The sequence below is a fragment of the Coregonus lavaretus genome, assembly GCF_964263955.1.
Source record: "Coregonus lavaretus genome assembly, chromosome: 25".
Classification (NCBI taxonomy): Eukaryota; Metazoa; Chordata; class Actinopteri; order Salmoniformes; family Salmonidae; genus Coregonus; species Coregonus lavaretus.
Window position 1 is genome coordinate 16667367 of NC_140012.1, and position 27756 is coordinate 16695122.

General features: G+C 40.9%; 1 protein-coding gene across 2 annotated transcripts in view; it reads left to right on the forward strand.

Annotated features, from left to right (window-relative positions):
- Nucleotides 1-4031: 4031 nt before the first annotated feature.
- Nucleotides 4032-27756, forward strand: part of LOC311101147 (cGMP-dependent protein kinase 1-like) — a 155469-nt gene continuing 131744 nt past the window's right edge. For both annotated transcript variants that reach the window (XM_084142218.1, XM_084142219.1), the window contains exons 1-2: nt 4032-4496; nt 12698-12864. In XM_084142218.1, the coding sequence (XP_083998344.1) occupies nt 4192-4496; nt 12698-12864 (472 nt within the window). In that variant the 5' untranslated portion in view covers nt 4032-4191. The remainder of the gene's footprint in view (nt 4497-12697; nt 12865-27756) is intronic.

A 27756-nucleotide genomic window follows, 5' to 3' on the forward strand; every position in this document is an offset into this window, starting at 1 on the left:
AACCATGATCATGAGTATTGTCCTAATGGTGGGAATGGGAGTAAAAAGATTCACATTATAGTGCATACAGTACATCCCTGCATTATCTGCACATTACTACTGAAACCATGCAATATTTTGTGCAAAGTAATTGCCTACAAAATGCGATACAATACGTAAGGGATAATCAACAAGGGGCTCTATACGTTCTACGTAACAATAAGGTTTGACCAATAGTCCTATAAATCTACCCTAATCCTCACTGATCATGGAACTGATATGACAACTGTGCTAGGCTCCAGGTTTACACTGCCAGGCTTGGTCTGCGTTCAATGATTCCATGATCCCTTACAAACAAATATGGCAGTTTTGAAACTGCAGTAAAAGTGCAGTAACTGCAGTCGACTGTGGTATTTTGGACGCAGTAATTGCAGAATAACTGCAGTGTACCTCAGTTGAACTGCAGTTATACTGCACTCTAACTGCAGTTACACTGCAAAATTACCGCAGTAAAATAAAATGTGTTACTTTGGACACAGTATTTGCAGCATACTGCAGTTATACTGCACTCTAACTGCAATCTTTTTTCATAAGGGATGAAGTGGGCTACATGTCACAAATTATTGAACAACTTGTAATATGTTAAATATTATCCACTATTACTAGCGACCCTCAGGATCAACCACACGGACAAGACAAAGGAAAGAAAGGGAAACTAACGATGTAATGGAATGATGCCAAATGTAGGCTACAAATTGAAGGGAACTAACACTAAAGTGACAGTTGAAAACGTGTCCCTCCATGATTTCGCTGGGATTTGTTGTGATATTTGTGGGCAAAAATCTTTTTTTTGCTGCGGCAATTCTGACATTGGCGTGGCAATAGGCATTTTGTTCAATTTGTCGCGAAAATGCTCTGATGAGGAAAAAAGATTGTTGACGTGTGGCTTGATTGAACCATATTATGCAGTAAATGTGCGGTGATTGGTTGAAATTGCGAGCCCTCTTTTTGCACTGGGTGATGGGTCAGTTTTATGCGATAATGTTCTGATGATTTGTCGGTTTTATGCGGAAATAGTGTAGTGATTAGTCAAATTTGCAAGCCCTCGCATATTATTCAGGAATTGTTGATTTAGCAAAAAAAATTACGTTCGCAGAATCCTGGAGGGACTGATTACTGATGGTGGCTACCGATCGTGGCTAATATTTAACATGATACAAATAGTTTTGTCTGCGCTGAAATTAAAACCTTCTAGAGTGCACAAAGGTTATTTGTCTTGACTGTCACTCCGCACGGATTCGGCACGGATTTATCTCATTTGGCTTGCGTCTCTAAAATTAATCCCTGAAAGTTATAAAGCCGTACCATTTTTACTCTGTGTATTGGCACAGCATTTCATATACTTCACTGTGAGAAAGGGGCACACATAGCCTACCTGTCATGTTGACATGCTTCAGTTTGCTTCTCTATGACTGGTTTCACATTCGTCTCAAGGGATCATAAAGAAAAATCATCTAAAACAATTGCTATTTGTTATTACAATCCCATTCTCCAAACGGATTACTCATTTACCTAGCTCTTATCAATGACACATTACAGTGCATGGAGAATGGTGTTATTTATATCGGAAATAGTATATGTTTTTCCACTTGGAACTGACAGGTACTCAACCTTACATCATGGTTTCCTCGATAAGTCAAGATTGGGTACATTTTTGGCTCTGAATGAAAGTTGAAAATACCTATTTTCCGGCCGTCCATGTTGACTCCAATGCTTCCCACAGTTGTGTGAAGTTGGCATGGTCCACAATTCTTGATACACATGGGAAACTGTTGAGCATGAAAAACCCAGCAGCGTTGCAGTTCTTGACACAAACCGGTGCACCTGGCACCTACTATCATACCCATTCAAAGGCACTTAAATATTTTGTCTTGCCCATTCACCCTCTGAATGGCACACATACACACTCCATGTCTCAATTGTCTCAAGGCTTAAAAATCAGTCTTTAACCGGTCTCCTCCTCTTCATATACACTGATTGAAGTGGATTTAACAAGTAATATCAATAAGGGATCATGGCTTTCACCTGGATTCACCTGGTCAGTCTGTGTCATGGAAAGAGCAGGTGTTCTTAGTGTTTTGTATACTTGGTGTATATCTACATGTCAATGAAGAAAGCATTATGTCACATTACTTTTTATGAAATTAAAATAGAAAGATGGAGCAAACTGAAGTTTGCAGTAAGGAATATTTATTGTTCCTCCAATCTGTCAACATGGATTTGCTGTATGTTAGTTTTGTCAAAAGCATTACAACTTACCGTTAGTTTCACATCTTTAGATAAACAACAACAACAGAACAGTTAAACAACAATAACATTCTCAATAACGGTTACAAAAAGTTTTTCTTGCTATGACTGTGATGTGTGGTTGTTTATCTACCTTACTTGAATGCACTGCCTGTAAGTCACTCAAGTTAAGAGCATCTGCTGAATAAACAGAATGTAAATATAAAACAAACACTTGCAAAGCATGCTGGGTATTATTCTAATGAGCTCCAGCCCCAAACAAGTACAAATTTGGTCGGTCCGGAACAGACATAATCTTGCATTTCTTTTAGACTAACATTTCGTTTTCAACAGCGGAGATTTGTATAAATCTTGCTGTCTGTCTCTCTGACATTTGCAACATTGTTTCAATATTCAAATTCGATCTCCAGCTGTGGCATAGTAATGAACCTGTCATTTGTCGGGATGAGACAGACAGGCAGGCAGGTTTTCTCAGCCAGTCGAAATCATGAATCAGCATAATTTCTATGGACATATACAAAGAAATATCAATAGAAAATAAAAAAGTGCAGCTAGTTTGCATTCTTAGCAGCTTCAGTTTTAAGTTATTATGTTAGCAGTGTTGTTGGCTAGCTCCTCTGAACAACAGTGTCCTGACTAGTGAGCACATTTTCTATGCCAGGTGAAATTGCGCATCATTAGCTCATTGTTATGGATGTATCCAAATAAATGTCAGCAGAAAACAGCTTAAACAAATGCAAATGAAGATACTTTGTTGTTATTCTGGCTGCACTGTTTGACGTGACTGTAAGTTGGCTAGCTAGCAAGCAAGCAAGGGCTAAGAACGTTGCCAGCCAGAATGGCAATAGAACATTTAGAACGAACAAACGTCCATAGATACAGAACAAAAATACTTGGGTTGTGTCTCTGGCAACCGAACCGATAGAACGAACGATCAGCCGGCTTAGGTAGCAACCCTAGATTTGTGTCGGGACTATATCTTGTTGAAGGATGAAATAGTATGAATAAATTAATCAAAATACAATTTTTAATGAAAATGTTTGAATCATTATTTGAATATGTTGGTAACCCGTTGTATAAAAGTGATAATGCCTTCGAAGCCGGTGTTTAGAGGACATATTGACACGGTTTGCCGGCCCTCGACTTCATCTCGGCATAACAACACCCGTGCCAATATCCTCCAAACACCGGCTTCTCCGGCATTATCACTTAACTATACTCTACTCTACTGAACTATACTTTACTGTACTGTACTCCACTGTGCTCTACTGTACTATACTCTACTGTACTGTACTCTACTTAGCTTTACTGTACTGTAATGTACTGGACTCTGCTGTTCTAAAATGTACTGTGCTGTCCAAACTTGTGAAACATAGATGTCTATGATTGATTAAAATCTGAACCAATCATAGAAGTCTGTGTTTGGGCTAAATCCAAGGCTGGTCGGACAAGAAACAATCTGAACCAATTATAGAGGTGGTGGACGTTGAACTCAAGACCGGTCTGGACCACACCAAAAAAATATTGAAAAAAAGAAATCCGGTCTGGACAGCACAAAAAAAACGTTCAAAAGACATCTGCGTCGGTGCGTGCATACTGGGTTATTACACTCGTGGGATGGATGATTGTGCTTCGGCTTCCTGCGAGCGTTGACGCTCACTCTGGGAACTGACGTATGTGAGCAATAAAATGAAGCGTATTGCTCGTCACATTTGACCAACCTTAAATTTGAAACTCACCTCAGAGCTTCAAATCAAGCGCAATAATTGTTCTGGCCGAAATCTGGAGCAAGTGTTCAATTTGTGTAGTGGCACTGAACGGGGAGGTTTCCTTCCATATCTGTGCATCATTCATATCATTTGCAAAGTTTGCTGCGCTCTTGTGATCCTGACTTCTCTGGAAACTATGGGGACTCTACGCGATCTCCAATACGCACTACAGGAGAAGATTGAGGAGTTGCGACAACGAGACGCGCTTATTGACGAACTGGAGCTGGAATTAGATCAAAAGGACGAATTGATTCAAAAGCTTCAGAATGAACTGGATAAATACCGATCCGTTATCAAACCGGCGACGCAACAAGTCCACAAGGCAAGCAAACTACAGGAGCAGCACAGGACCAAGAGACAGGCGATATCAGGAGAGCCCACCACCTTTGACATTCATGAACTCAGTCATGTCACTCTTCCATTCTACCCCAAGAGCCCACAGTAGGTGTAATATGTCCATCTTTGTTCATTGTCTCTTACCTGTGTGCTGACTGCTGGGCATCTTTTTTATATCCCCATGTCCCTATTAGAGTATGAGTCAACTGGTACCAAAAGTGAATACCATGACAACAACATTGATGTCTAGTAGGCTAATTGAATGGCAACATGATGGCTTTAGATTTGCCTGTGTTTGCATTTGCAATGAGGTACGTTTTCTTGTGTGTGTGCGTGTGTGTTATGGCAACATGATATCAGGCAGCCACTATATCTTTGCGTAATGGATGCTAGTTGTGCAGTGACAGTATGGTTTGTGCATACACCTGGCTGAGTATACAAACGTTTGTTTTATTTGAGTTTGACACTGTTATGCAGTCAGTAAACCCCCATCATGCACATCCACTCAAAATGTTACAGTAACAGTCAGCCTCTGACAGCATATGCCTGACATTTCTAATTTACTTGTTGCTCAAACCCACATTAAGTGTTTAGAAACATAAACTATTCTTATTTACAATAAAAGTGACTCCAAAATGAGACAATACATTAAATACATTATTTATGAATCATTTTTATTGGGAACAAAATAATCTGAAACAACTAAAACAAACTGCAAATGCATCCAACAAGTTTGTGGAGTCACAAACTTGATGTAGTCATTGCGTGCTAGGAATATGGGACCAAATACTAAAGTGCATTTTGTCCAAATACCTTTGGTTCCCTAAAATGGGGGGACTTTGTACCAAAAGTGTTGTAATTTCTAAACGGTTAACCCGATATGGATAAAAACAAGGTCAAATTAAAACTGACAGTCTGCACTTGAACCTAATAGTCATTGTATCATTTCAAGAGCTAGAGTACAGAGTACAAAACAACAAAAAATGTGTCTCTGTCTTTTGGAGAGTACCAGTCAAAAGTTTGGACACACCTACTCATTCCAGGGTTTTTCTTTATTTGTACTATTTTCTACATTGTAGGATAATAGTGAAGACATCAAAACTATGAAATAACACATATGGAATCATGTAGTAACCAAAAAAGTGTTAAACAAATCAAAATATATTTTATATTTGAGATTCTTCAAAGTAGCCACCCGTTGGTGGAAATTCCACAAATTAACTTTTAAGAAGGCACACCTATTAATTGAAATGCATTCCAGGTGACTACCTCATGAAGCTGGTTGAGAGAATGCCTGAGTGTGCAAAGCGTTCATCAAGGCAACGGGTGGCTACTTTGAAGAATTTGTTTAACTGTTTTTTGGTTACTACATGATTCCATATGTGTTATTTCATAGTTTTGATGTCTTCACTATTATTCTATAATGTAGAAACTAGTAAAAATAAAGAAAAACCCTGGAATGAGTAGGTGTGTCCAAACATTTGACTGGTACTGTGTATATATACATTTATTCAGGTAAAACCCATTGAGAACAGGGTCTCATTCTCAAAGGTGCCCTGATCACTGTAATACAACAATCAAATACAATGTGAAACCAAACAGCAATCAATAAAATGTAAAATAAATAAAAAATACAGCACAACACAACATTTAAGAAAAATAGTTACATTTCTCAGCTACTAGGTCCTCAATCAACACTTTAAATTGCCCGAGCGGCACCAGAACATCCAATTGCAATGAATTTTGGACAAATAACAATTTCCATGTAAGAGATACATTATCTGCATGAAACGAAAACATTAGGAAACATTAGGTTAGGAATTTGTATATGTTAATGCCTTCAGAGTACAGATCAGAACTTTCTATTACAGTACTTTTTTTTTTGTCAAAGTTCAGTCAAAGGAGAAAGACAAAGGAGAAGATTTGTTATGTGGAGTCAGTCATTCTTTCTCTCCTAGCTGGCTTTGCCCTTTGATACAATCTAAAACCTATGTAATCCACTGTCAAGATAGACTGTTTGTTACAGCAAAACCAGTAGGTTCTCTCCCTCTCGCCAATATTGTGTGTGTGTGGTAGGGGAGGGAGGGGGGGTTGCCTGCCTCATGTTTGGCCTCTGAAAGCATTATCTCACTAGTGCATCTAGTCTCATACTTCTTCCGTCGCCACTTTTATCCAGTGTTTGATCACAGCAGCAATACTATAATAATTGTTAGGAACTGCACACACAAATACCCCATATGTGCACTGATGTGACATTATTTAATTTACAACTCATGCATGCCTTGGAAACTATATTTCTGAAACAGAGTAGGCTGTAAATAATCACAACTTTTCTCAGGCTTCTGTTTTGGCTTCAAAATGCCATTCTTGGAGCAGTAACTATCCATATGATACTTCCTTGTTTGTCTTTTATAAGCCAGTTACAAAAGTCCTGCTTGTCTCAAAGATAAATCGTTTTTTCAGTACATCTAATTATAGACTTCATCCATGTATCTGGTTGGTTGGTTGTGGTGGTAAAATTTCCCTCAACCCCAATACTTGTCATTAGAACAAGCTACTGCTGGGCAATTCCACGATAATGGAATTACGCTGAGACTTTTCACTTTAAAATGTATACCAAACAAAAAACATTGATTTCAAAGTTTAACAAACCATACAAATCTATGCACAAGGACTACTTTTAACAATTTACACATAACATTTCACCCAAAAAAATGTACTGGAAGAAATGTGCAGATGAAAAGTTTGGTAGCAGAATTAAGGTAAAATCTCACTCAGTTTTTTATGCGACCACGTTTTCCAAAACTGTTAAATATCTGCTCCAAATTAAGATTCATAGATGTCTGCACTGCAGGAAGAATGGGGTGTCAGCTGTGACATGACAACTTTAGTAAAAACATATCTATTTTGGTTATTGAACTACAGTAAGTGAAGTGGATTTACACCTGGTAACAAAATTACGGTAACAGAATTGCATCATGGGTCCCTGATCTGTACAACTCAGAAATGCATAATTATAGATATGAATGTCATTCTCTTCCTGGTGATCAAATCAATATCTAATTTTATTTGTCACATGCGCCAAATACAACAGCTGTAGATTTTACAGTGAAACGCTTACTTATGAGCCCTTCCCAACAATGCATGTATCCTGAATAGGTACACAAAGGTAGAAATATGCAATATTATCCTTTGCATATGGGTATTATTCTACACACTGGCTATTATTCTAATGATCTCCGCCCCCAAACAAGACCACATTTGGTCGGTCCGGACCAAATCTGAACCAATCATAGATGTCTATGTTTCACAAGTTTGGACATCACAGTAGAGCACAGTATAGTTCAGAACAGTACAGAAGAGTACAGAAGAGTACAGTTCAGAACAGTACAATACATTATACTGTACTCTACTCTAGCGTGCTCTACTGTACTATACTGGACTCTACTGTACTCTACTGCATTGGTTTCCAACCTTTTTTGGTTAATGTACTACCAAGTACATTTTGCTCTGCCCGGAGTACCCCTGAAGTACCCCCTCATGTGCATTTTACCAGTAGGCCTATGCCTCATGAGTCTTCTCAAGTACCCCCTGTGGATAGGGCAAGTACCCCCAGGGGTCCTAGTATCCCTGGTTGGGAAACACTGCTCTACTGTACTCTACTGTGCTTCACTGCACTGTACTGTGCTGTCCAAACTTGTGAAACATAGACGTCTATGATTGGTTCAGATTTGGTCCGGTTACCAATTATGGACGTTTATGTTTGGGCCAAATCAAAGCCAAAAATAATCTACGTCTCTAAACGTTGAAATTAAGGCCGGTCTGGACCAACCCAAAAAATGACGTCTGTGGACGTTGAAATCAAGGCCAGGGTGGACTGACCAAATTTCAACTACCTTTCAACATCTATGGACGTCTGACGTCCGATGTCGGTCGGTGCTCAGTGGTTGCGGATGCTGGTTACAGTAAATGGAAAGAGAGTGGGCTCTTGGGTAGGTGTCAGTAAGAGCCGGGAGAGGTATCAATAACTGGAGAGAGAGAGAAGAGAAAGGCAGAGAGAAAGAGAGGGGTTGTCCAGACTAGTGTTGTCACGATACCAGAATTTTTACTTCGATACCGATACCAGGTTTAGTATTACGATAATTGATAGCATCACGATACTTAATACCAAATAGATGCCAAAACGATACAAAAATGATACCATGGCAAAAAAAGAAGGTGTATTAGCCAAAGTCATAGAATGGCACTTGATCCAGACAGAAACTAAGCTACTGCTCTATTCAATCGTTGGGCGTCTTTTGAGTTCAATATCATTATGTTTGAATTGTTTTACGTTAACATTTTTCAGAGACAGCCATGTATGCATTAAAGGGGAACTGCACCCGCTGATTTGGTCTTGTTTTGTGGCTCGCTCCTCAAGAAATGCTAGCGGCCACGACTGAAGCCAAACGTGAGTTAGCTTTGAGGCGTGGTTTGATGTGAGTGTTTCTTGGGTGTGTCCTTGCCAGCACCAAGACACACCCATCTGTCAGAACCTTACTCCCCCCCCCCCCAAAAAAGGCTCTGATTAATTTGAAGCAGCCTTATGAGCGGTGGCATTTCTGTCCCTTGTCCCCAAACCCTCTTCAAAAGGACAGGCTGGCAGGCCACCAAGGGGGGTCGGTCCTCTGACACCACCTGGAGTTCAATACCTCCAAAGGAACTAATCGTTCTGCTCTCTCCATTTGTGCTTTTTCTCAGAATAATATTTGACTTTTTGGACTCTTCAAGAGATGAGTCATTGTAGTTGAAAGGTGTATACTCCAGATATTTGCTGGGTCTATTTGGTTTCTTAAAGAAACATTTCCCTTTACTATCTTCTGATTTGTTCATTAAAGAAAGTTGTAGTAGAGAGACTTAGAATGTTGACATTCCTTGATGATTTGAGGATGGATATACAGTGGGGTCCGGAATTATTGGATCCCTTGATAAAGGGGAGCTATCACATCAATTGTGCATAAATATGATAGCGAACGTTAGCTAGCTAGCTATACATAGCTATGTTTCCATTTTTCAAGTGATTTTTCTTCTCCCCCTGACTGGTTGTCAACAGTTCCAGTTCTTGGAACTCATGTGTTAACCAGAAAAGGCTTCTGGTAAACTGTTTGCCACTAGTGGCAATACATATTGTTGCCACAGGTTTGCCACAGATTCAAATAGAATCTTGAGAGAATTGTTTGCTCGAAAATAAACTCTGGCGAACTGTTTCCCACTAGTGGCAATAAATATTATTGTTGCCAAAGGTTTACCGCAGATTCACCGCTTTGCTTCTGGCAACATTTTGTGGCACACATCTGCATTGCTTGCTGTTTGGGGTTTTAGGATGGGTTTCTGTATAGCAGAATGCTGATGTAAAAAGGGCTTTATAAATACATTTGATTGAAATTTGGTATTTAGTTTTCATCGAATTTGCCACAAACTTGCGGGAAGTTTGCCGCAACAAATACTTTTTTGTAAGGGTTATCTTTATCAAGGGATCCAATAATTCCGGATTGCCACTGTATATTGGAGAGTCATTTTAAGAGTTAGGCTTTCGCTTTTCCCAATGTTCTTTCACTGAGACTGTTTGGAAAGACTTTGCCATTTCAAACATGGATCTGGCATGTCATGTCATTTTGCTTTGTACTGTAAATGTGGAGGTCCAATGTTCTTTCACAATGTCTCTACAATGCAATTGTAAAGGAAGCAGTTAATTAATGGAAGCAATCTAAATGATAAATGTCTATTCTCTCTGTTATAATATCATCATGGTTTTAGCAATTTTATTAAATAGTCCGTTGTTAAATGCTACAGTGTCAAAAATGATTTTGGCACATTTTAATTATGGATATTGTTCTCAAGAATGACATTTTAAGAATTACTAATCGGTAATTATACATTGAGTGATTCCAGTCACTCATTCACAGCTAACACTGCTGAATGAAAAAGTGAGAAAATAAGAAAAAATCAAAAGATTATACCAGAATTTCGCTACACAGTAATGGGCACGACTGGGGTGCCAGCAAAATCGAATCACAGCAGATGAGTGTTGAAATGTTTCATACTGGGTACATTACCATATTTTAATCCTCAGCTGCAGATCTTTGCTATTTAGTCACCTGAAAATAAGCCTTCATTATTATTTTAGTACAGAATGTTTTTACTTCATGTTTGATGCAACATGTGACCTTCAGTAAAATCATGATTATAAAAGCATAAATCACACAGATAATATCAGAGATATGGGGCATAGAACAGAACAATTTATCAGAACACAGTGTTGGGGGTCCCCATGAAAAAGAGATGAAAAGCTGTTTATGATGATTATTTATTCATAAAAAGGCTGATCATTTGATTTAGTCATTGTCTGCAATGCCCCATCTGATTTAATTTTAGATCTACTCATTACTCAAGGAGCCCATCTGTGTCTGCTCTTCCATGTTGCTTTACTGAAACACTTAACTTCTGCTTAGCCTCTGGATAAGACTGACGGTTACACAGCTGTAGACTCCAAGCGACACACTGTTAAGCAGACATGTTGCCAGGCAGTACTGTAATACACAACTGGCAATGAACAGGTCATCAAAGTGAGATTGCTTTTACAGAATCACACACGTCCCACTGCCCCAGAATCACAATCACATCTGGCTCTCTATTCAGCCTTTAATGAGAATAGGTTTGTAATAAGGGGAGCTTCATAATTAATTTAGCACTCCTTCACATCTCTGCACAAACACATCCAGTGTGGACAGACACTACAAACAGTTGATTACTGTGCTGTTGTCAGAAGGGAGGGCAGGAGTGCTGGGGGGAAGGGGCAGGTTTATTAAGGACAGGTCCCTATGGGGATCTAATATAATGTGCCTTCCTCTTTCTCTACAGCTCCGGACTCCTTTTCCCAAGGTTACTGTGTTCTAGAGGCAGGTTGACGTTTATTGTCACATGTCTTGCCCTGGAGGCAGAACTGAGCGGTTTCCGCTAGATGGGCCAAAGTCAAAATTGGCTATATTGTAAAAAATGAGTTTTTTGTCTTAATTTAAAGTTAGGGTTAGGCATTAGGATTAGCAGTGTGGTTAAGGTTTGGATTAGTTTAGGGTTAGGTTTAACATCAGATTTTATGACTTTGTGGCTGTGCCAGCTAGTAACCACTGCAGAGCTGCCTCCAGTACACGAGTCATCGCAATAAATGCCAATCTGCGTTACAGGTACAGAGCTAGGCAGATTTTGGTTGATGTATCCACCACCCACCTCTGCTTCTAGCTCAAATCTATGCATGTGAATGTATACAGTAGGCTACAGCAGATAATGTAATTTAAAAATAACTAATTTAAACTCTCAGTGCCCTGAATGCCCTATCTGACAGTGTCTCACTGTGCCGTGTGTCTCTCTCTTCTGGGCTTCGTAGAAAAACAAAGCTATCAAAGGTGAAATAGGAATTCAGAACTGGCTATGAACTTGTTGCATTATTGTTAGGACAGACTGAGTACAGGGGGGCTTATCTTGACTCCGAGGACATTACCACACAATACCAGTGTTCAAGTGGTGCTAGTGGCACAGTGCTAATGCCTTGTATCTGAGTGTCATCTCTCAGCTCTCTGTACCTCTGAAGGGCAGCAGCACCAATCTACCAGCTCAGCTAGGATTCGCTGGAACAGATGCCCTATCGCGAACCATCCTCTCACATCAGACAACATAATATAATTTCCAATCCCAAAGAATAAGGCCATATGATTTTTAAAGTGCCCACTCTCTCTGTTATCAGCATAATACGATGATTATGGTAGTGAAGCCAGAGTACTAATTGTTGGATGAGGCATTTCTGGGTAGTCATAACAAGGCCTCTGAGGTAAAATGCAGGGTAGTAGAAATGCCTTATCATCCCTCCAACCTCCCAGCCTATAAAGGAGGGCTGTTGTACAGATAAGAACTGATTATATTCACAGGCCCTAAGGTGGGGAGAAACAATATGGTGATTTTTGACTCAAATGACTTGTTGTGTAGCACTTCTCTCCAATCTGGCCTTTAGGTGCCTTTTATTTCCAAACTGTTGACTGGATGCTCACGTAGCGTTATTTATTGATGGAAGTTTGTGGGCCTTTTTTCAAATGGAAATATAGAAAAAGCTTCAACATTTGAAAGCAGTCTGTCAAAACAGAACAGACGTTGAGCCACTCTATAGATTCTTTTGACGAGACTTGTTCATGTGAACAAGTTTTCCCCACTTTATTCTAGCTTCAGGAACAGAACGTTAAACTTTGCTTACACATCTCTTTTCATTCAATTCTCAGGTCCAAGGACATAATCAAGGAGGCCATTCTTGACAACGACTTCATGAAGAACCTTGAGCTTTCTCAGATCCAAGAGATCGTTGACTCAATGTACCCAGTTGAATATGGCAAAGACAGTTGCATTATCAAAGAAGGGGATGTGGGCTCCTTGGTGTATGTGATGGAAGGTAAGACATTGTGAAAACATCATGTTAATCTCCCATGTTAAAGAAAACTCAAGCATGTGGAGTTTAGCCCTCTCACATCCCATAGGACAAAAATTGTTGTGCTTATGACTTCTTAACAATAGACATGACCCCTTGTTCTGTGGAATGCACTTTCTGTTTGAAAGACCCCCCTATGTATTGACCCTCTGTTGTACCCGATCTCTAGTTAAAGAAAGAGTGGAATTAACCCAACAGGAAAGCCATGTAGTATATATACTGTGGGATCTTCATGGTTAAGACCTTCTGTTCTCATCCCTGTTATTCATCACCAGTTTAGTTAGGAGCAGATCTGGAAACAGTGATCGCCTGGCCTGACCTATAGATGCATTTCCAGGAAAGTGAATAAATGGTCCTCTGCTGGGCTGTTATCCCCCACTTTGACTCCCTGTGAGAAATAAGCCATTAATGAAGGAATGGAGTGAATCCATCGAGGCCAGAGGGGATAGAGTAGCATTAGCCATGATTGGTGTCAGCTGTTCCTTTCCTGTTGTTGCGACACAGTTTCATAACCACTCTGAAATGTACTGTTATCTTATGTCATGTTAGTTCAGCAGAGCCAGCACAAAACATGGAGAATGGAGAGGGATTTGTGAAGGGTGAATTGAAAGCTTTTTTTAATGTCCAGTCTATGTATACCCAAATGTCTAAACTGAACTGAAACAGTTAAGAGCAACTTCCGTTTGCACTTTTGGTCAATGTTGACTTTAGCCATAAGCAGTGTGTTTTTTCCCCAAATTGCTTTTGCCACAATATTAAATGGTTCAGTAGTTATAGAACATTGTCGGGAACTTTACTGAAAGATCCTGTTCTCAGAGGACATGGGTAATGTTTTGGCAGGACATGCTGTCACTGTCTTGCTGTTGAAAGTAAGACTTAAAAAGCCTGTTTACATCAGTTTCTTCCCAGCTCCTTGTCATTTCCTTGTAGCCTAACTTGATCCCACAAGGAGCACTCCACTTTTGTTTGAATCTGATAACATGCTTTATGTACTTGACAGAAATGACAGAGAAAATCCATCTCCAAGTCTACTGAATGCCATGAGTGGTTCTTAGTCACTCTGTGACTGTGGCTCTGTATTCTACTGTGCTGTCGGTTGGTTCAGAGTGGTCTTGAGGAAGATGCTCAAGCTGATTTCAGAGAGCCTGTCTTGGCTTGAGCTGTCATTGAGCCACACTCTGCCATTGATTATGAGTAAGCAAGACAAATAGCCTAATCTGAGCACAGATGCCCACCACGGCCGAGCAGAGATGAGCAGGTAGGGATGCTGTCTTGATGTGGTTCATGGTGTCCCCGTCGATGGAGCCATGAAGGATCTGGTAATGGGAGAAACATTTATTCTTAGAGAATTTATTATCCCGTCTGATGGCATTCACCTTGAATGTGCCCCTTAGCACTACTCTATTCTGAATATACACAATGGTAAAGTCTGAAGAAAAGTTTGCTGAAAAAAGGAAATTCTTAAAGTTAAATTAAAATGATAAAAACTAATCTCAGGAAATTGCATTCATGTGAGGGTTCAGTGTAGGCATTGACTTGTTGATGAACTTACATCTCTGCATGAGATGTGTTTTGTATTGACAAGCTCCATACAGAAGACCCACTTCACTGTGAGCTACTTTCTCATAACACACTGTATTTATAGTTTGTAGGGGCCTATGTAAGTTGAATGCATGTCAAGTAATAACTATATTCATCCACAGGTAGAGCTTTTCAAGTTTGAACATTTTGACTTTTCTTGTCTGGTAGTTATGAGCCAATTGCAACCATCAAAAGCCAACAGATTATCGCCAGCTGATCTCTCGATAAACCATCAATACATGCTAAAATCACACGCACAGCTGATCTCAATTGCAACCAACATTAGCCAGCAATATACCGCTCCCTAACGCTGATGTCGAGGTTATCTTTTTGTCTTGATTGCAGCCAACCAGGGAACATAAATTATTTCCAATCGTTTAGTTCTAAACAAAACCATTATTTTTTTGGTTCCGTTCCACTGTTACGACCAGCAAAATAAAGTTCTGAAGTTCTGTTCCTTTTTAAACCTCTGAAATATATATATATATTTTACATTTAGCTCGGCATTAAATGACTTCACCAATCAGTGTGGATAGAGCAGCTTGTTATGGAGCGGGTCAGCGATTTCATCTGTATAGGAAAGTCGTTAAGAACAAACTGTGTTTTGCCGTAACAGCATGGTTCAATCATAATGAAAGACAAACACACACAGTGTGCTGCCAGCCACGGTGTAGGGAGCGAGATGCAACATACGTTTTGCGGGTGATGAGATAGCGATAGAGGATGGAGGAAGCTTGCCTTGAAGCGCTGGGCATCTTGTTATGACATGCATTATCTGAATTGGGCCCACAGAATTACACCTAGGAAGAGCGACTTCTATAAATCCAATGTGAAACGAGATAACTATAATATCCTAACTAGCATTGAAAAAAATGCCTGGAACGTGAAATAATGTTATTAACCGGTTCCTATGCTTTTAAAATAGCGGTTCTGTCCCAGAACAGTATAGATCACTTCGTTTCCAGTTCTGTTCTTCAAATAATTTCATTTTTTTCCGGTTTTCTGTTCTGTTCCCTGAACCGGTTCCAACCCTTGCAGCCAACATTTTTCAAGACTGTTTCGCTTCCTGGTGGGTATTATCATCGGAACAACTTAGTCCTTCTTTATGAGCAGACTAAGGGCGATTTAACAATTTCACAATCGTTCCGTACAACTGAAACAAAGTATTTCCTTTTTTACCACGACAAATCTACTGTGCCAATTACCTGACACGTTGTATGATGGAAAACTAATGTAGATGGTGTAGCCTACTCTTATTCTTTTATTCAGTTCCAATTGATGTAATCCATTAAATACAACTGTCTTTAAAAGAAAATGGTCTGATATGGTATGGAGATGACATCATCAGTCTAGGTAGGTGAGTGACTAAAAACAAGCATAATAAACAGGCAATGAGAGAGTGTCGAATTTGGTCAACAAAACATTAAATTGCCAATTTGCTACATGAGGGTTATTTCATCGAATATAGGTTTCGTAATGGTTAGGTTGATACAAATGCACTGACATAAGTGCATTTCGGCAACTTAAAAAAACAAAACAAAAATTATATTGGAGTTGTCATACAGGACTCATCATGGATATAACTTGTTTTAGCATGGACATTGCCATTGAGGGCTTCCACCATTTTAAAGTAGTCAACTGGTGGGGATACCTATGACTTGGAAGCAATCAGCCAATGAAGAAGAAGAAAATGTACTACTTTAAAATGGAGATTGCCACAATGGCGTTGCCCATGCGGTCACAGACACTATAATGGCACAGGTACAAAGATGAGTCCTCTATCTCTATGGCCTGTTGTTCACACGCGTATCTGCCCTCTCATTTACTAGAATGGTCCCACCTGATCTCGCCTCCTCCCACCTGCCTTCCATCTTTGTGGACATGTATTTCCATTGTTAGAGTGGTCACATGACTGTCTTGTCAATATAATAGATCATCTTTGGTGTTACTTATTATTGATGATGATGTTGCCCCAATGCTTGCTCTGGTGTTTAAAGCCCCATGGTTTACACATAGACCTACAGCATCCTAGTGTTAAGATGTGATAAGATTTTTTCTGTAATACAGCTGCACTTTGAGATAATATAGGTTTAGTGACAACACTAGAAAGTCATTTTCTGTGTCTCCTCACAGCACAGTCACCAACCTAACATGATCTCATTGACATCTGCATTATGTCAAAACCCTAATTCACTTTCGATCATTTATTGAACTCATTAATGAGGTTCATGTTTTATAAATCATTGTGTGGGGATTGAACGGTTTCTCTGAATACTAAATCTATCACATACATCCTTGATTAATTACCATGGACACACGACACCTCTGACATCTTCCTAGACATGACAAGGGTCAAGGTTTAACAGATGCGGTCTCTTCATTAGACTCTATGGAGCAGAGAACAAGATTCAGCATCACTACTGCTGTCAATTAATAATGACCTCGTCACTATCGCTGGACATTAATGGGAAGAAATACCCTGGCTAATGTGCCTGCTCTCCTAAGAACTGCTATCTGGCTCTGGACACAAATAAATAATCAGGAATAATTGAGAAACCCATTGATATTCTAACACAGCACAGATAGCTAATGAAGTGCTTGCTTCACTGAGGAGCGAAATGTGAATAGAGAGAATGTATGTGTGTGAGTGTTTAAAACTTTGGGGCCTTCTGTGCCCCCGGCAGGGATAAACATCCTCAGCCTTTTCCAACAATTCCCAGTCTTCTCTATTGCCCTGTTAAACCCACAGATGGACTCCAAATATAATGTGAGATTTAAACGGGAAGAGAAAATTACCCGAATGAGATTCTGATGAAGACAGGGCGCTATACTTTGGTGTTTTTTAAAAGAGGATACCACCGTGAAAAACAAATCAATTCTGTTTTCGGAATGGGCACAGATGGAAATTGGCTCCCTCAGCCAACAAGTTACACTTTACAGTCTTAAACCAAATGCACCCAAGCTGTCTCAACATGGATTTGGTTGCATAGCAACCTGCTGGATGCTCACCCTTTGGCAACCCACATGAAATAAATACTCCAGTTTACTATAGAATACTACAGTACTTACTATAGAATTATATAGTAACATTTAGTTACTGAACAATACTATACTACATACTATAGTATCCCTTGATCATGTGTAGTACTTACCATAGAATGTTGTAGTATACTGTACAATACTATAGTAAATACTAGAGTATTCACAAAAAAACACTGTAGTAAATACTACAGTAATATACGCAAAAACACTACAAATTACTATATTTTTCAATTTGTGTATACCCTGCCCATTCCTCTCCCCCATATTGCAATTTGTGCCACCCATTAGGGGGAAATCTACATGCCAAGTATAGACCATATATTGTGTTCCCTGCAGATTATTGAAAAGAGTGGAAATGCTGAACTATCTGTTCAGACCCCAGTACTACCTACTTACAGGTTATGGAAAATTGGCTCTTTTAGTATTTCTCCAGTAGGCTTCCTGAGGGAATCTAGGATACAAACAACAACAAAGCAGAACCCCTGCCACCTTTTCTGGTCAACAGCTATGGGCTGGAGCTGGAGAAAGGTAACCACTCTCAAATTCATCGACAGAACTATGGACACAATGATTGATCATCCATGAAATCAAAATTATATCATGTTTTGTACCAATCTCAGATTACCCCTTTAATTCCAGAGGGCAGGCTTTGAACGCTATTGAAGTCATGAAGCAGATCTTAAGGCAGTGTTTTCCAACTCCAGTCCTTGAGTACCCTCAACAGTACACATTTGTATTGTAGCCCCAGACAAGCACACCTGATTAAACTTGTCAACTAATCATCAAACTACAATGAAAATGTGTACTGTTGGCAATACTTGAGGACCGGATTTGGGAAACACTGTCTTAAGGCATACCCACATGCTAAATATTTGTTTGGCAGGTGGTACATGGTGTGCTAGGAAAACATTATTACACACATTTCTACAGATTTTACCTACATACAGTATATATTTTATCTTGCAAATGGTGTTTAGTTCATCTCATATGACTAATCTGAAATGATTGAGACTTGAACTATAGTTTATTTAGAAACCTTGTTTTAATACAGATGACCTACACTATTGACTTACATGTCATCTAGCAGCTTGGAGTGTAAACAAATAGTGTCTGGCTAGGGATAGAGGCTATTGCATGCATTTTCCCATTTGTTTGTAGCCCCATGCACAGAGGAGATAGGAGCACTGAGGGTTCCGGACCATTTCCACCCCTGAACATAGCTAGCTAGAAAGCTATTTAGCAAAACAGCTAGAAAACAGTAACTAATAAGCAAGCAGTTAAGCCTGTAATCTATAGCTAATAAACAAGCAAGATAGCTAGCTAGCTAGCGAATATGCTTAATAATAATAATCTAGCTAGCTAAAGAGTAGTACTTTTAGCCACAGTAATCTGTATAATGGTATAGCTAATAGGCCCAGTTATCGATATGGATAATGTGTACTCTAAATTCTCGTACCTGGTTATTCAAATGAGATGACATCATCAGTCTAGGTAGGTAAGTGACTGAAAACAGGCATAATTGACACAAAGTGGCTTTTAACTGTACTTTCAAAGGTTGTCATGAAGCAAAGTTTTTTGGGAAAGACGTGCATATGAACCTTCATCTTTAATTAAGCAATAAGGGCAGAGGGGGTGTGGTACATGGCCAATATACCACAAACCCCCAAGGTGCCTTATTGCTATTATAAACTGGTTACCAATGTAATTAGAGCAATAAAAATACATGTTTTGGCATACCCGTGGTATACATACCTGTCTGATATACCACGGCTGTCAGCCAATCAGCATTCAGTGCTCGAACCATCCAGTTTATAATAACAAATATACTATTTTTAATTATGCACAATTTTAAAAGGTTTTTAGTGGTTTTATCATAATAAGAAAATTATCCCCTTTCATGACAGAGGATGGAGGTGTGAACATTTGTGGGAGACTTTATCATCTTTCTACTGAATTGGTGGGTCCACTATAGTGTTGGCTTTGATGTCATGACACATCGCAAAAAATTATGTTATGGGGGTGGCAGGTAGCTTAGTGGTTAAGAGCGTTGTGCCAGTAACCGAAAGGTTGCTGGTTCTAATCCCCGAGCCAACTAGGTGAAAAATCTGTCGATGTGCCCTTGAGCAAGGCACTTAACCCTAATTGCTCATATAAGTCGCTTTGGATAAGAGTGTCTGCTAAATGACGAACAAAAAAAATTGGGTTTTACGGTTGTTTGCACCATATGATATTAGTGTTTCAGAAGAAAATAAAATGATTCCTTGCTAGCTCAATATTTTGACAACATTTAATTATATCATCATATACCCTTGTAAATGTATGTCAAACAGAGGTGTCATGCCCATAGGGGGCACAATGGCATTTTTTTTTCTTCTTCTCAGATGTTAAATTATGACTAAACTTCATTTTTAAGCCGATGTTTTATCATAATTATTTATAAAAAAATATCTGTCAGTGGTATTTTGCGGAGGGGGCTCACTGACTGGACCAGGCAAAGAGGACCCCCCCACCCCAATCTCCCTAGTAAGGAGTTCCTTCCAAGGTGCACCATGGGTCTCCACTAGCTTCCAGAGCCACTAAGTCAGATTCCACAGTCACAAAATTGGCAAATATATATTTTTGGTCTTAATTTAAGGTTAGGGTTAGGCATAAGGTTAGCAGTATCGTTAAGGTTAGGGTTAATGTGAGGATTAGGTTCAAAACAACCTATTGATTCATTCTTGATTAATAAATACATTGAACATGTTTTGTTGCTCTGTAATAGTAGCCACCTAGCAATTTTATGAAGTTGGCTTTAGATAGCCAGCTAGATAGGTTCCCAATCTCCCAACCTCATAACTAGCTACCAAGCCATGTCAGGCTGTCAATCAAGTTAGAGTTGCTTAACTAACTATCTTAGCTGACAGGCCTGCTGGCAAGGTTGCTAGACTTTAGAAAGCAAGCAATTACTTAATGTACTGAATAAGACTCACATTTCTTTCAATCTTATACTCAGATTTGAGCAGAGATGCATATAAGCAGATAAGCAAGTTTCTTTAAAAAAAGAACCACCTGTCAGCAGGATACAGACAGCTCAAGGGGTATGCTTAGATATGCAGATAAATACTTGGTTTAAATTTAATCTGGCACCTTATGATAATATCATGATATTTGTGTATTAATTATGATGCCATGATATGTGCCTGTATTGATGATGTGTGTTATGATCCCATGTACTGTGTTGTAATTTGAATGTAATATCCTAGGCATGTTAGTGCACTATATTGAGATGTATGATTTACAACAGTCAAAATGACACCCTCATTTAAATGAAAATTGAATGTGTTAAATTTATTAAATGTGTTAAATTAAATTTTTTACATAGAATTAGGCTAAAGGGAGTTATTTATAATAAGGGTTACATGGAGAAAATCGGACCTCTCTGAAATGAAAATGGGTGGCCCTCCCTTCAGCAAAATATATTTTACCTAAACCCTCCCTGACCAGAGCCTTAGATATGCAGTTTAAGAAACTGTTCTTTGTCCTGTAAGCATTACATGGCATCACAGGAATTTTGATAGCGCACAGGACTGCGAGCCAGATGGTTGTGGGTTCGTAGACCACCGTGGAAAGAGTAGGGGTGGAAAAATCTCCTTTATAGTAAACGCATTGCATGAATCTATCAGTATATTTGCAGGTCCGAGAAAAAATTGCCTCTTATAAACATTTCATGAAATTCTACGTCATGTGACATATTAGCGTAATCTTTTTTTAATACAAGAACAAATTACAGGCTAAGAATGGACAGAGAGCTAGGCCTGTGTTCATCTTATCATATTTCTCCAATGCCAAATCAGTGTGTCTTGTTTGTAACGAACTGTTCCTGTTTGCAAATAATTACATCTGAGACGTCATTAGGAATCTGAGCATGGTACTTAAAAAAGTTAGGCCTACCTTTCCACCCCAGACAGAGTAGGCCTACCTTTTTACCCCAGACAGAGTAGGCCTACCGACGCAGAAAAATGTAAGCTTTAACTGCTGGCTACTTTTCCTCTGTAGCTTAACCCAACGAGAGAAGGTTACAAGTGTTTCCCTAAAAGCTGTCTGGGTTTGTTTATGCATCTTCTATTGGATAGAAATTGAATAGCTTCATCAGTTGATAGTGATAGAATTAGATTACTTACCAAGCAAAGTCAGCCTCTGAATGTCAAATAAACTAAATAATGATATCCCCATTATGCGTCAGAGTCACGTCTTTCCCGGGTATTTTACAGCTTGATTCTAGCATAAAGCATCGCAGCAGACCAAAGCGCTGTCATAGATCACTTTATGTAATCGGATCAGTTTTATTTTCTTCAAAATCTTAAGCTAACAAGGGGCAGGCCTGTGCTTTTTGCCATTTTCTTTAATAAAAGGTAGGCCTATGGCATACCCGCTCATAACCCCTCAATTTGAGTCTTGGTTTTAACTTAACAGCCCTTCACTGACACAGAGGTAGGCTATTTAAAGAGTGCATGGTGGGTGGAGGAATTTACTGACACATCTACAGTGAGGGAAAAAAGTATTTGATCCCGTGCTGATTTTGTACGTTTGTCCACTGACAAAGACATGATCAGTCTATACTTTTAATGGTAGGTTTATTTGAACAGTGAGAGACAAAATAACAACAAAAACATCCAGAAAAACGCATGTCAAAAATGTTATAAATTGATTTGCATTTTAATGAGGGAAATAAGTATTTGACCCCTCTGCAAAACATGACTTAGTACTTGGTGGCAAAACCCTTGTTGGCAATCACAGAGGTCAGACGTTTCTTGTGGTTGGCCACAAGGTTTGCACACATCTCAGGAGGGATTTTGTTCCACTCCTCTTTGCAGATCTTCTCCAAGTCATTAAGGTTTCGAGGCTGACGTTTGGCAACTCGAACCTTCAGCTCCCTCCACAGATTATCTATGGGATTAAGGTCTGGAGACTGGCTAGGCCACTCCAGGACCTTAATGTGCTTCTTCTTGAGCCACTCCTTTGTTGCCTTGGCCGTGTGTTTTGGGTCATTGTCATGCTGGAATACCCATTCACGACCCATTTTCAATGCCCTGGCTGAGGGAAGGAGGTTCTCACCCAAGATTTGATGGTACATGGCCCCGTCCATCGTCCCTTTGATGCGGTGAAGTTGTCCTGTCCCCTTAGCAGAAAAACACCCCCAAAGCATAATGTTTCCACCTCCATGTTTGACGGTGGGGATGGTGTTCTTGGGGTCATAGGCAGCATTCCTCCTCCTCCAAACACGGCGAGTTGAGTTGATGCTAAAGAGCTCGATTTTGGTCTCATCTGACCACAACACTTTCATCCAGTTCTCCTCTGAATCATTCAGATGTTCATTTGCAAACTTCAGACAGCCCTGTATATGTGCTTTCTTGAGCAGGGGGACCTTGCGGGCGCTGCAGGATTTCAGTCCTTCACGGCGTAATGTGTTTCCAATTGTTTTCTTGGTGACTATGGTCCCAGCTGCCTTGAGATCATTTACAAGATCCTCCCGTGTAGTTCTGGACTGATTCCTCACCGTTCTCATGATCATTGCAACTCCACGAGGTGAGATCTTGCATGGAGCCCCAGGCCGAGAGAGATTGACAGTTATTTTGTGTTTCTTCCATTTGCGAATAATCGCACCAACTGTTGTCACCTTCTTACCAAGCTGCTTGGCGATGGTCTTGTAGCCCATTCCAGCCTTGTGTAGGTCTACAATCTTGTCCCTGACATCCTTGGAGAGCTCTTTGGTCTTGGCCATGGTGGAGAGTTTGGAATCTGATTGATTGATTGCTTCTGTGGACAGGTGTCTTTTATACAGGTAACAAGCTGAGATTAGGAGCACTCCCTTTAAGAGTGTGCTCCTAATCTCAGCTCGTTACCTGTATAAAAGACACCTGGGAGCCAGAAATCTTTCTGATTGAGAGGGGGTCAAATACTTATTTCCCTCATTAAAATGCAAATCAATTTCAAAAAATGTTGACATGCGTTTTTCTGGATTTCATTGTTGTTATTCTGTCTCTCTGTCACGATCGTCTAAGGAGGGAGAGGACCAAGGCGCAGCGTTGAAAGCAAACATCTTTATTTTATCAAGATCACACGATCAAAACAACGAAACGTGACGTCCTTGGTTACAAAAACAAACCAACACGGAACAAGAAACCACAACACAAAGTGAAAAGACCGATAGTTAAATATGGCTCCCAATCAGAGACAACCAGCTGTCATTCGTTGCCTCTGATTGGGAGTCACTCAGCCCAACATAGAAAATCAAACATAGAATACACACCCTGGCTCAACATAACATTGTCCCCAGAACCAGGGCGTGACAGTACCCCCCCCTAAAGGCGCGGACTCCGACCGCGCCAACTAAATCCCACAGGGGAGGGACCGGGTGGGCACTCCGCCTTGGCGGCGGATCCGGCTCCGGGCCTGATCCCCACTCCCTCTCCAACCCCCCAAAGTACCCCTGGTCCGGTCTGGCCCCGCTGGCCGGAGCCGGACTGACGATACGCACCCCTGGCTTGGTGCGTGGAGCAGGAATGGACCGGACTGGGCTGGCGACGCGCACCACAGACTTGGTGCGGAGAGCAGGAACGGGCCGGACAGGGCTGACGAAACGCACCACAGACTTGGTGCGGAGAGCAGGCACGGGCCGTGCCGGACTGATGACGCACACCACTGGCTTGGTGCGGGGAGCTTGGATGGGCCGGACTGGGCTGGCGACGCACCCCGTAGGCTTGGTGCGTGGAGCAGGGACTGGCCGGGCTGGCGACGCACACCGTAGGCTTGGTGCGGAGAGCAGGAACGGGCCGGACAGGGCTGACGAAACGCACCACAGACTTGGTGCGGAGAGCAGGCACGGACCGTGCCGGACTGATGACGCACACCACTGGCTTGGTGCGGGGAGCTTGGATGGGCCGGACTGGGCTGGCGACGCACCCCGTAGGCTTGGTGCGTGGAGCAGGGACTGGCCGGGCTGGGCTGGCGACGCACACCGTAGGCTTGGTGCGTGGAGCAGGGACAGGCCGGGCTGGGCTGGCGACGCGCACCGTACACTTGGTGCGAGGGGCTGGAACAGGCCGGACCGTACTGGGGACACACACCACTGGCTCTACCTCGGGATCTGGAACGGGCCGGACCGGACTGGTAACACACCCCAGTACTTCTCGCCGTGCCTCTACATCCTCCATCCCCTCTTCGACCAGTGGCCCCCGTAACCTGGCGGCCTCCTCTGGCAACCCGCTGGGCCGCTCTATCGCGGCCTCCTGCTGGTCCGACGTCGTGAGCCCCCCCCTAAAAATGTTCTGGGGGTCTCTCCTCCCCGTGGGCCAGGCCTCCATCGTTCTCGCCAGACTCTCACCCCACTGCTCCAAAGTCCAACCTCTCTCCTCTTCTCTTGGCTTGGCCCAGTCGAGACTCCTACTCAACTGCTCCCAAGTCCATCCTCTCTCTTCTTCATGCTGCTTGGTCCTGTTATGGTGGTTTCTTCTGTCACGATCGTCTAAGGAGGGAGAGGACCAAGGCGAAGCGTTGAAAAGCAAACATCTTTATTTTATCAAGATCACACGATCAAAACAACGAAACGTGACGTCCTTGGTTACAAAAACAAACCAACACGGAACAAGAAACCACAACACAAAGTGAAAAGACCGATAGTTAAATATGGCTCCCAATCAGAGACAACCAGCTGTCACTCGTTGCCTCTGATTGGGAGTCACTCAGCCCAACATAGAAAATCAAACATAGAATACACACCCTGGCTCAACATAACATTGTCCCCAGAACCAGGGCGTGACACTCTCACTGTTCAAATAAACCTACCATTAAAATTATTGACTGATCATTTCTTTGTCAGTGGGCAAACTTACAAAATCAGCAGGGGATCAAATACTTTTTTCCCTCACTGTATGGATATAGCAGCCTATAGCCTAATTTCGTCTGTCAAACAGGTAGGCCTACCTCTTATTTTTTTAAATAGGAAGAAATAGGATCCAACACAGCCCTCTTGTTGTTATTAAAGTCTAATTACAATTAAGACGGTTGTAATGAATTATGCAGACTCGAATTTGCCTACATTCAGCACCATGAGCTGTCCATTTCTGATTGATTATGCCGCGGCTTAAAGTTTCAGCACCATGAGCTGTCTATTTCTGATTGATTATGCCGCGGCTTCAAGTTTCAGCACCACAATGTAAGTTACTCGAATCTGTGAGGTCAATAACTAAATACATCATGGGCAAGAAACATTATTTTAATAAAATAAATTATAGTAGTAGCAAGCTATCAAAGTTGACCTCCGGTCCTCCTCATCTTCGCGCTCTCCTTCTCAAACTGAACAGAACATAGGCTATAGGCTAGTCCACGCACAATCCAAATGTATTTTCTGAAGAAACCTTTGACTCTCCTCCTGAACTGCCACCATAGCCTTACACAGCATTGCCATTGGTTAAGCGGCACACAAAAAAGTTTGGGATCAGCAAGAGCAGAGCAGGCTGGGGCTCAGGGTTGGAATATCCATTGTTGTTCCAATTCAACCTATGACAGTTGCACTATATGACATTTTCACCCTTTGACATGTCAAAACTATAAAGTGTGTAATGCTTTGTGATGAATTTATATGGTGCCAAACAGAGGAGAACATGTAGAAATGTACTGTAAAAAGATTTTGGGTATTTTTTGTTGTTAAATATATAGAGTATTACCATTTGAAACAAATGTAACATGTCACATCAATTGCCCAATTGCCCGTATAAAGTATTTGCTATTAGAGAAGTCATAGGCCTACTAGGACAGGTGCCAGGTGATGTAATGTTCTAGACTGAGGACAGGACAACACACACCTGAATTGGCCAGGTGCTATGCAGGCTGGCAGTTGCACACTTCTGCTTCATTGCAAATTATTCATTAAAAGTTACAACCAACAATGTTTTGGCAGCTAGCTGATAAAGAAACAGTGTGTGACAAATGCAGCTTGTCAGCTTGTCAACTGACAAAAGCAGGTTGTTACTTTTAATGAATCATTGGCATTGGAGCAGGCGTGCGAAACTAGACTTTTGCAATCAGATGTAAGCCTGAGAGAAACGTATTTTGCCTTACACGGGCAGTGTAGTCAGAAATTTGATTTTCTAGTTTTTTCTGATATTTCCACACTATGAGGTCGAAATAACACTCTGAAATCATGAACATTATGATACTGCCCTTTTAGTGTAAGAGCTTATTTTTTTATACTTGAATTTCAGCCTGTTGAGGTGGGATGGAGTTTTTGGCCCACAGCAAGACATCACAATCTGATCTGATTATTCTGAACAATGACCAGTCAGATTTATTTCCATATGTATCCTCCTACTTTGAAGAGGTAAGCTTCGGTAGGCTCTAGTCTAGACCAGGGATGGGCAACTCCAGTCCTCTGGGGCTGGAGTGATGTCACACTTTTTCCCCATCCCTAGCAAACACAGCTGATTAAACTAATTGCATTTTAAACTGAAGATTAGTTGATTATTGGAGTTGGGGCTAAAGTGTGACACCAATCAGGCCCCCGAGGAGTTGCCCATCCCTGGTTTAGACGATCCTATTTGCCAATCAGGGCTGTGTATGTAACTATATTTACATTTGTGTCAACACGCCCACATGATCAGACTGAGCATTTCAATGGCAAAATGAGGCTCAGGGAAATAAATGGTTAAAAATATATTTGGAGTGATTGTCATGAAATAAACACACACAGTGATTTATTAGACATACAGTGATGACTTAAAAAATAAAAAGACTGCACAGGGGCTTTAACAAGAAAAGCACACCTCCCCTAACTTACCCTCCACTCTGCCCCTTCTCTACCTTCACCTCCCTTCTCCTCCATCTCCCTCTCCTCTCCAGTCTTCATGACATGCTGCTTGACTGTCTGCTAAGTCTCATGTTGTATTCCTTGTCTTAGATGCCTGTCCTTTGTCTCATTTCTTTAAGTAGAGAGCAGCTCCTGTAGGGAGACTTTTCAGAATAATAAGGACTTGATCGATGTGTGCTGATTCCCAACACGGGGCATGTCGCAAGAGTATGACATTGGGAGAACCATCGTCTTAGCAACAGGTGACATATCAAAGGGGACATCCACCATACTTGATCAGTTTGCCATAGACAACATGTGACCTTGAATTCCTTAGAAAGACGCTTTGGATGAAGACTCCCTGGCCTGTAGTACAGTGAAAGTGAAAGTGATTTTTCAAGAGGCAA